Source organism: Orycteropus afer, unplaced genomic scaffold, assembly GCF_000298275.1.
Source record: "Orycteropus afer afer isolate SDZICR_OR568_19922 unplaced genomic scaffold, OryAfe1.0 scaffold00110, whole genome shotgun sequence".
Classification (NCBI taxonomy): Eukaryota; Metazoa; Chordata; class Mammalia; order Tubulidentata; family Orycteropodidae; genus Orycteropus; species Orycteropus afer.
In genome coordinates this window covers 637,991-649,197 of record NW_006921697.1, presented here as the reverse complement: position 1 = coordinate 649,197, position 11,207 = coordinate 637,991, and the positions used below count along the sequence as shown (strand labels likewise).

The 11,207-nt window shown below is 36.1% G+C and overlaps 1 protein-coding gene across 1 annotated transcript in view; it reads right to left on the bottom strand.

The window, feature by feature from the left end:
* The window catches only part of SPINK5 (serine peptidase inhibitor Kazal type 5), a 106,460-nt gene that overhangs the window by 32,914 nt on the left and 62,339 nt on the right, over positions 1–11,207 (bottom strand). Inside the window, exons 16-17 of the mRNA XM_007943647.1 lie at positions 8,781–8,835; positions 7,529–7,656 (exon numbers count right to left, since the gene is read on the bottom strand). Of these exons, the coding sequence (XP_007941838.1) occupies positions 7,529–7,656; positions 8,781–8,835 (183 nt within the window). The remainder of the gene's footprint in view (positions 1–7,528; positions 7,657–8,780; positions 8,836–11,207) is intronic.

Sequence of the window (11,207 nt, the reverse complement as noted above, 5' to 3'; positions counted from 1 at the left end):
AGACAATACAACCTTGCTTGCTGAAAGTGAAGATGACTTGAAGTATTTACTGATGAAGATTAAAGACTACAGTCTACAGTATGGATTACACCTCAATACAAAGAAAACAAAATTTCTCACAACTAAAAAAATAAGCAACATCACAATAAATGGAGAAAAAATTAAATTGTCAAAGATTTCATTTTACTTGGATCCACAAGCAATACCCATTGAAGCAGTAGTCAAGAAATCAGACATTGCATTACACTGAGAAAATCTGCAGTAAAAAGACCTGTTTAAAATGTTGAAGAGTGAAGACTTCCAATTAGATGGCAGAACAGGCAGACAAGCTACACAGACCCTCTTCAACAAAGAAAAGAGGAATCATTTGACAGAGATACAGAAGATATTCCTGGAGCCTTGATCTTTGAAAGGAAGATGCTGAAGTGGATTAATCACCCACTAGTAGAAGAACCTGAATGAAAATAATGAGTAATGACACAAATAGAACTGCAGACTGTCATCTATCCTGATGGCACTGACAGACTGAATATTTCCAAGTGGTCTTAGGACCTGAAAATTAACCTAAAAATCTGCCCTGGCCTCTAAAGTGTACATTGATGACTGTGCTGGTGGCTGATGACTAAAAAGGGAAACAGTAAAGAATGAGACAAACTGAGCTGTGGACTTCTGAAGGGTGCAGCCATTTTAAACATTTACAAGTGGTGGCTATTTTGGATATTTAAATTAACAGCATTCTCATTCAGATTCCAAGGATGTGAGTATAGGAGCTGCTTGCCAAGGACAACATGGACACATAACAGTCTGACCACTGGAAAAGAGACAGGTGGTGAGTGCGTAAGTGCTGCCAACTGGAGAATAGAGGAGGACAGTACCCTGCTTACTCAGATAACATCCAAACAAAACAAAGGAAACTAAAATCTTGGGCAAATCACTCCAACATGCAATCACTAATTAAATATAAACACAAAAAGTCACAATGTGTTGGAGACAACAGACCATCACACTCCACACAAAGAAGAAAGGTAAAGCAGCAGAAACAAGGGACTAGGATACACATCACTGAGGAAGAAGCAGTAGTGGAACTCCTTGATAAGGAATTCAAAAGAATGATATTTAGGTTGGTTTAAAATCAAGAAGGGAGTGTGTCAGGGTTATATCCTTTCACCATACTTATTCGATCTCTACACTGAGCAATAATCCAAGAAGGTGGACTATATGAAGAAGAACATGGAATCAGGATTGGAGGAAGAATCATTAATAACCTGCAATATGCTGATGACACAACTTTGCTTGCTGAAAGTGAGGATGACTTGAAACACTTACTGATGAAGATTAAAGAATACAGTCTGCAGTATGGATTACACCTCAATTAAAAAAAAAAAAAAAAAAAATCTCACAACTGGACCAGTAAGCAGCATCATGATAAATGGAGAAAAGATTGAAGTTGTCAAAGACTTCATATTACTTGATTCTATAATCAACACCGATGGAAGCAGCAGTCAAATCAGCACTGGCCACATCAGCTGCAAAAAGCCTCTTTCAGGTGCTGAAGAGGAAAGATATCTCCTTGAGTATTATGGTGCACCTGACACAAGCTGTGGTATTTTCATATGTATGTGAAAGCTGGACAATGAATAAAAAAGACAAAAGAAGAGCCAATGCTTTTGAGCTGTGGTGCTGGCAAAGAATGCTAAAAGTATAATGAACTGCTAAAGGAACTAATAAATCTGTCCTTGAAGAAGTGCAGCCAGAATGCTCCTTGGAAGTGAGAATGGCCAGACTTTGTCTCACGTACTTTGGTCATGTTGTAAGGAGAGACCATTTCTTGAAGAAGGATATCATGCTTAGTAAAGTGGGAGGTCAACAAGAGATGGGAAGGTCCTCAACAAGATGGATTGACACAGTGTCTACAACGATGGGCTCAGGTATAGTGGGGATCATGGAGCTGGCACAAGACCAGGCAGTGTTTTGTTCTGCTGTACATAGGGTTGCTATGAGTTGGAGATGACTCGACGGCACCTAACAACAACAACGACAACACCAACAATATATTTAGTTATCTTCAGTAGATTGAGAGACAGATCAATGAAAATACTGACAAAATTCAGGAACACATGGATAAAACCCTAGAACAATTTGGAAGACAATACAAGAACAAAATGACAAAATAAATGGAAAATTAGAAATTATACAAAATCTACAAATAGAAATCAAGGAGATTAATACTAAATGATCAGAAATAGATAATACATTGAACAGGCAAAGGAGTGGAATAGAAGCAATGGAAGACAGAATTAGTGAGATTGAAGAGAAATACCTCAATACTTCTTTGGAAAGGGATCAATCAAAAAAACATCAAAACAAAGTAAAGAAAGCCTAAAGTTTCTATTGAATAGCATCAAAAGGAATAAACTACATGTAATCAGAATTCCAAAACAGAAAAAGACAAATAAAACCACAGAGAAAATTGTCAAAGATCTGTTGGAAGAGAATTTCCCTGATATGAGGAAAGACAAGAATATATCCATTCAAGGAGTCCAACAACCCCAAACAGAATAGACCCCATAAGAAAACCACCAAGACATAACCAAGACATATCATCATCAAACTTAACCAAAACCAAAGACAAAGAAACAATCCTGAAAACATCACAGGAAAAACGAAAAGTTACCTACAACTAATAAGGCTAAGCTCTGATTTTTCAGCAGAAACCATATAGGCAAGAAGGCAATGGGATGGTATATATAAAACCCTGAAAGAAAAAAAATAAAATTCTAAACAAGAATTATATACCCAGTAAAATTGTCCCTCAAATATGATGGTGAAATTAGGATATTTCCAGATAAGCAGAAATTAAGGGAATTGGTTAAAACCAGACCAATCTTACAAGAGATACTAGAGGAACTCCTTTGGACATGAACCAACAACAGCAAACAACAACCGACCATTAACACACATGATGATATAACCCAGAAACCAACCCAGTTATGGAAGCATCCAAAGTAGGTAAGCTTACAAGATTGTAAATAGAGGACTAGAGATATCAATTGGCAAATGAGGATGACTACAAACCAAAAAGAGGGAAAAAAAAATGTAGTTACAAAACTTGTAAATGGTGAGGAAGTTAGGATAATAGCAAGAAAAAATGGATTGTTCTAAATTTGTGAAGAAAATTATAAATCAGAGGGTAACCTCAAAGAAAAATGATAAACCTTCACATCAAAATAAAAAAGAGGACAACCACAAATATTTAGCAAATACTAAAACAATAGTAACAAAGAAAGTGATAACATGATTCATAAATGAGATGAGCTTAGCACAGAAAATTATATGGAGCAAGGAAATCAACAAAACCACAAAAAAATACACAACAAAATGATAGCTACAAATTCACAGCTCTGATAGCATAGTGCCTATGGCACTTGACTGCTAATCAAAAGGCTGGTGGTTCAAACCCACCAACCACTCCTCGGAAGGAAGATGTGGCAATCTACTTCCATAGTAATACTGCCTAGGGAACCCAAGGAGTGGTAGCTATGAGTTGAGTCCGACTCGATGGCACATAACAACAACAACAACAATAATTATGCTGAGTGTCAATGGATTAAATGCACCACTCAAGAGATGGAGAGTTGCAGACTGGATAAGAAAACATAACTCATCATTATGCAATCTACAAGAGACACATCTTAGAGACAAAGACAAAAATAGACTAAAAATCAAAGGTTGGAAAAAGATGTTTCAAGCAAACAGCAACCATAAAAAAGCAGGAGTCACAATATTAATTTAAGAGATTTGGAAGACTTTACTTGCATGTGATAGTAATGATATTGTTTGAGAATTTCCATATTCTGTAGGATCACCTTTCTTTTGAATGGGTACAAATATGGATCTTTTCCAGTCAGTTGGCCAGATAGCTGTCTTCCAAATCTCTTGGCATAACTGGGTGAGTGCTTCCAGCACATTGTCAATTTGTTGAAACATCTCAATAGGTATTCCATCAATCCCTGGAGCCTTGTCCTTTGCCAATTCCTTCAATGCAGCTTCAACTTCTTCCTTCAATATTACTGGTTCTTGATCATATGCCAGCTCCTGAAATGGATGAACATTGACCAATTCTTTTGGTACAGTGACTGTGTATTCTCTCCATCTTCTTTTGATGTTTCCTGCATCATTCAATATTTTGCCCATAGAATCTTTCTATATTGTAACTCGAGGCTTGAATGTTTTCTTCACTTCTTTCACCTTGAGAAATGCTGAGTGTCTTCTTCCTTTTTGGTTTTCTAACTCCCTGTCTTTGCACATTTCATTATAATAATTGACTTTGTCATCCCGAGCTGCTCTTTGAAATCTTCTGTTTAGCTCTTTTATCTTGTCATTTCTTCTATTTGCTTTAGCTACTCTCCATTCAGAAGCAAGTTTCAGAGTCTCTTCTGACATCCATTTTGGTCTTTTCTTCCTTTCTTGTATTTTTAATGACCATTTGCTTTCTTCCTGGATGATGTTCTTGATGTCATACAACAATTCTTCTGGTTTTTGGTCATTGGTATTCAATGCATCAAATCTATTCTTTAGATGGTCTTTAAATTCAGGAGGGATATAATCCAAGTCATATTTTGGCTCTCAGAGACTTGTTTTAATTGTCTTCAGCTTCAAATTGAACTTGCATACAAGCAGTTGATGGTCTGTTCCACAATCAACTCCTGACGTAGTTTTGGCTGAAGATATTGAGCTTCTCCATCACTCTTTCCACAGATATAGTCATTCTGATTCCTGTGTACTCCATCTGGGAAGGTCTGTGTATAGCTGCCATTTGTGTTGTTGAAAATGGTATTTGAAATAAATAACTTGTTGATCTTCCAAAATTCTATCATTTTATCTCCAACATTACTTCTATCACCAATGCCATATTTTCTAACTACTGGTGATTCTTTTTTGTTTCCAACTTTTGCATTCCAATTAACACATAATCAACACATCTTGATTGCATGTTTGGCCAATTTCAGACTGCAGAAGTTGGTAAAAATCTTCAGTTTCCTCGTGTTTGACTTTGGTGTTTGGTGCATAAACTTGAATAATAGTAGTATTAACTGGTTTTCCTTGTAGGCATATGGATATTATCCTATCACTGACAGTAATGTACTTCAGGATAGATCTTGATACATTTTTTGCAATGATGAATGCCATGCATTCCTCTTCAATTTTCATTCTCAGCATGATAGATCATGTGATGTCTGATTCAAAATGTCCAACACCAGTCCATTTCAACTCACTAATCCATAGAATATCAATGTTTATGTGTTCCATGTCAGTTTTGACAACTTCTAGTTTTCCTAGATTCATACTTCATACATTCCATGTTCTGATTATTAATGGATGTTTGCAGCTGTTTCTTCTCATCTTGAGTCATGCCACATCAGCAAATGAAAGTCCCAAAAGCTTTACTCCATCCATGTCATTAAAGTTGGCTCTAGTCTGAGGAGGAAGCTCTTCCCCAGTTGTATTTTAAGTGCCTTCCAACCTAAGGGCCTCATCTTCTGGCACCATATCGGACAATGTTTCAGGGCTATTCATAAAGTTTTCCATTAATACATCAGACAGTATTTCACTGCTATTCATAAGGTTTTCAGTGGCCAATTCTTGAAAGAGTGGATGACCTTGTCCTTCTTCTGAGTATGTCTTAGTCTGGAAGCTCCAATGAAACTTGTCCACGATGGGTAACCCTGCTAGTATTTGAAATACCAGTGGCATAGCCTCCAGTCTTACAGCAATTTGCAAGCCATCACAGAACAACAAACTGAGAGACAAGTTAATCTCCTCTAGCTGTTCCAAACAGCTCTGCCCAATTTCTGGCCTCCCTCAGCCCTCCCAAACCCAGGCTGCTTCTCTTCCTGGTTCCCTTCTTTGGCTGCTCTGAACCCACTCTGCACTGCCTCTCTCTCTTCCTGGTTCCAGGGGCAAATTTACAGGGCCTAATTTCTAGCATAAATAGACTATCAAGTATAACCTAAAAATGCACAAACAACAGAAGATATACTGGATGAATGGGACCTTCGAAAAATTAAATATTTATGTGCTTCACAGACTTCTCCAAAAGGATAAAAAGAGCTCTTAAAGATTGGGAGAAAAAATATTCTGCAGTGACATATCTCACAAGGGACTTATTTCTAAAATTTATAGAAAACTCTCGCACCTCAACAACAACAACAAAAATCCAATTAAAACTTGGGCAGAAAAAATGAATAGACACTTCACCAAAAAGGACATTCAGGTGGCCAACAAACATATGAAGAAATGTTCATGATCAGTAGAGAGATGCAAATCAAAACAAGGAGATACCATCTTGCCTTAGCACTAATAGCAAAGTTCAATAAGAAAGAAAATAACAAATGCTGGTGAGCATGTAGAGAGATTGGGATTTTCAAACACTGATGGTGGAAATGTCAAGTGATACAACAAGTATGGAAAGCAATATGGCAATTCCTTAAAAAGTTGGATTTAGAAATATCATTTGATCCAGCAACACCATTACTAGGTATATATCCTAAGGAAGTGAAAGCCAGAACAAGAACAGATATATGCACACCCCTGTTCATAGCAGCATTATTTACAATAAATAGCAAAATGATGGTAACAACCAAGGTGCTCATCAACAGAAGAATGGATAACCAAACAATAGTACATGCAGACAATGGAATACTACACAACCCTAAAGAATAAAGTAGAACCTGTAAAACATTGCATAATGTGGATGAATTTGGAGGACATTGTGCTGAGTGAAATAATTACAGAAGGACATATTGTATTACTTTATTATTGTAAAGAGTCATGGAAAGGTTTATATATGGAATGAAACTGTCTTTTGGTTACCAGAGGTACAAAGGGAGGGGAGGGAACACTGCAAAAATTAAAAATGGAAAAAAAATGTTGAAAAGCAAAGATGTCTCTCTGAAGACTAAGGTGTGCCTACCCCCAGCCATGGTGTTTTCAATTGCTTTGCACACATGTGAAAGTTGGACAATGAATAAGGAAGATTGAAGAAGACTTAATGTTTCTGAATTGTGGTGTTGGCAAAGAATACTGAAAATACCATGAACTGCCACAAGAACTATCAAATCTGTCCTGGAGAAGTGCAGCTGAAATGCTCCTTGAAAAAGAGAATGACCAGACTTCATTTCACCTACTTTGGTCATGTTGTCAGAGGGGACCATTCCCTAAAGAAGGATATCATGCTTGGTAAAGTGGAGGGTCAGTAAAAAAGGGGAAGACCATTAATAAGATGGATTAACACAGTGGCCGGAAGAATGGGCTCAAGTATAGTAAGGATTGTGAGGATAGTGCATGACCCAGCAATGTCTTATTCTGTTGTGCATAGGGTCACTATGAATCAGAGCCTACTCAATGGAACCTAACAACAACAACATCAACATACTCAAGATATGTGTCCTACACATTTATGAAGAATTTGAGACTCAGGAATTATAAATAATAAGGAAATTTAATGGAAGAGAGGACAGACACTCACAACACACTTGCACACATGGCACACTTGTTTCCATGCATTTTGCCATCTGGACCACGGACAGGATCATTCTCCCTGGTACATATGAGCATTCCATTTCTCACTTGGTCCCGAAATTCACTGCAGACATCCTGGAAAATAAAGAAAATATTTGCTCAGGATAGGTTTCTATTTTTCCGACATCATTCTCTCTTATAGTGTGAGAAATTAGTTAGGGGGAGTCAAAATAAATAACAAAAATGATTACATGTAACAGTTGTTTTGTTGTTTTTTAAGAATGTGAGAACAAGGTGGGAATGGGAACAAGTATTACCCCTGGAGAAATTGACTTCATTTTGGGTGTGTGTTGATGAAATACAGGGATGAGAGATAACCATGAGAATAACAATGGGGTGGAGTACAACAAACAACTTGGCAACTGACCAGATATGACAAATGAAACAAAGTTTCATTTCTAAATTACCAATGAAAAAAAAAAAAGGCATCAACCAATAAAAACAATCATTGAGAAAGTGAGTCAGTTTAAAGGCAAATTTTTAGCTGTATCAATTTTCCCCAAATAATGATAGGGTCATACTACTTACAGCTGTTGTTGGGAAATAAAATGAATAGATAAATCTTGTAAATTTTCACAGAAAGCACAATAAAATTTTAAAAAGATAAAATTTGTATATAGCAATTTCGTGAGCATAATCTAGCATTTACACAGAGACAAAATTTGCTAACCAACCTGTAAAACTATAAATTATAAATAAAAAAATTGAAAAGTCAGAATACTTTCTTAACTATGTTAATTAGGGGTGAGAAAACTAGTGCTTTCTCCATAGTTGGGTCATCACAAAGATCAACTATAATAACATAAATGAATATTTTCTAAAAAATTGGGCTAAAGTGAATGATAGAAGTCTTGTACTCCATTTAAAATAATAGAGGTATGAATGCCATAAAGTGAAATTAGAAAATTTAACAAATTAATATTAATAGTATGTGAGTGAAAACAGAAATCTAAGGAAAACTAAATATGGGAAGTATAAAGGGTCAAAACATGATTTTTTACTAAATTAAAATAAAAATTTGAATAATCATGAAATAAAGTTACTATTTTGGACACTTCTAATCAAGATCATTTTTTACAGATTAAAAGTTTTCTTTATTTATTTCAGGCAGGAAAACACCTATAATAATGAGACATCAAGAATGTCTTTGTAGAGAAAACTGTATCAGGACATAGTATGAGCATCTCTGGGAAAATTACCTTTGCAACTTCTCTTTTAGCCTTTGCTCTTGCTCTTGCTCTTTCTTGTTGTTGACTATAGGGTGGGGTGGGAAGAGAAAAAGAAATGGATTTCAATGGAGTAATCTTAACACTCTCAGGATGACCATTCTCAAGAAACCTGAAAGATCCACCATAGTTGCTTGAAATTTCATTGGAACACCCACCTCAAGAGAGTGGTATGCAAAAGTATATCTTTAATCAGTACACCTATTTAACTTTCCAGCATCTGTATGGCAATGACTTTTCTTACTTGCTGATCTTTAACATCTTCAATAACTCTTTATTAAAGAGAAAAAAAAAAAAAAAGGAACAAAACCAAACTCACTACCATCAAAATTCTGACTCATAGTGACCTTCTTTGGGTTTCAGAGGCAATAAATCTTTGTAGAAGCAGATTGCCCATTCTACTAGGTTTGAACCAACAACCTTCTGGTTAGCAGTCAAATCCCTTAGGCACCATGTCACCAGAGGGAGGCAGTCCAACATGGTGGTTAAGAATAAAGACTCTGGAGTTGGAATACAGAAGGAACACAGACAAGTGCCTTAATCTCTCTATGCCTTAGTTTCTTCATTTAAAATAGTGGATGAGGAAAGGAGAAGTAATGAGTACCTTTCTCATAGCGTTAAATGAATTGATATATGTAAAACAATTAGAGCAGTACCTAGTACACAATAAAGTGACACAATTTATGCAACATCCATGATATAAGTGATTCTTACCATGTTATTATCATTGAAAGTGAGCCCTCCAAAATTAGATATATGATAGTGTGGCAGGATGAGGCAGGATGGATCCAGCCATCTCAACAAAATTTGTTGTTGTTGTTGTTGTTGTTTGCCGTCGAGTCGGCCCCGAGAGTGAAAATCCCTTTGTCCATACTCCCCCTTCCTTCCTCCCATGACCAGCCATCTTTGATATCCTTCTTATCTTGCAATCCAGCCAACCCATACCCCCTTCCATCTCTTTGTTTCTTCCCTGCGTGAGCTTTTTTTGCTTCTGTAACACTGCTGGCTTGTGTCCTTGAAAATAACCAACCATCCTTTCATCCCAAAGACCCCAGAAGAAGAGCCCCATAAAAGCTCCATGTGGCCTTTGTTCTGGGCTCAGTCTCCCACTGAGCCCAGGTACCAGTACAATAAAGTCTTTCTTTTGTATCATCCTGCTAGGTGTTAGTTTCTTTCCTCGGCTGGCTTGGTAGCAACAGAAATGCACTGAGGGTGACAGCTCTCACTAACAGTCTTGCAAATAGAATTTAGTGGACTGGGTCTAGAGCATACTGGATTATAAAACACACACACAAAAAAATTAACCGTATTGCATGCAAATGCATTAAATAATTTGTAAAATATGTTTACCATGTTCTAATCCACTTGCTAATCAATCAAATTAAAACATTAAAAAAAAGGTAGAAAGATATTCTCATGCTTTCTTCTTGTTGATTATAAGGAGCAGAGAGAAGAGTATAGAGAACAAAGAGTAGGAAGAAAGACTGTAATAGAGTACATCCTTAGAGTTCATAGGTTGAACATTCATTGATCTGACTATTCTTAAGTAACTCCATGTGAAAGTGTGCAAGAAACAGCTCTGGAGGAAAGATTAATTCTCAAGTCAATATTCTTTGCTAACCTCTCCATAAAAGATAAGGCAACAAAACTATTTCTTTTGATAAAGAATTTTTATATTGATAGGAAGAACTGACTGAAATAGCTCCAAAATATGTGGATTTTTTAAATTTGAAAACTGATTTAAACTTTATGCACAAGTCTAAGTTGACTGAAAAATCTAAGTATTTTCTTTCCATATTGTGTAATTAGATGAGATGGAGCAGAGCTGACCACTAGGTGGCAGAATTACTTTCTGTGACTGAAAGACTGATGTAAAAGTAAAGAAAAACAGACTAAAACAAGTCTTAAAAACAAGCAGAAAGTTCGTAAAGGCCTTGATAAATTATTATGTCCTCTCTACACCTACTACATTAAGAAATTTATCATTCTCTTCACCCAGATATTTATATCTTGTGCTGACATTTCCATCATTCTCATTTCTGGGCCTTAGTTTTTCATCTGTAACTTGGGATAATGTACAGCCTACTTCATATGGTTGTTGTGAACATTGAAAGAAATATGAGTAAAGCTCTTAACAAGTACTGGATGATTAAATGCATTTAATTAATATTTTTTCTTATAATGGTTATATTGTCATCATCTTGACTTCTATCATATAGATTGTTAGTGTTTCCATGGCTCAAATTTTATGAGAAATTTATTGTATTATATTGCTCTCTGTGAGGGATGCGTGAATAACTGAAACCTTTCATGTATTCTGGGCATATAGAAAATAAACTTGGATGCTTCTTGGATCAAAGATCAAAAGAGATCAGAAAAATCATAAATTCTTATTTGAGG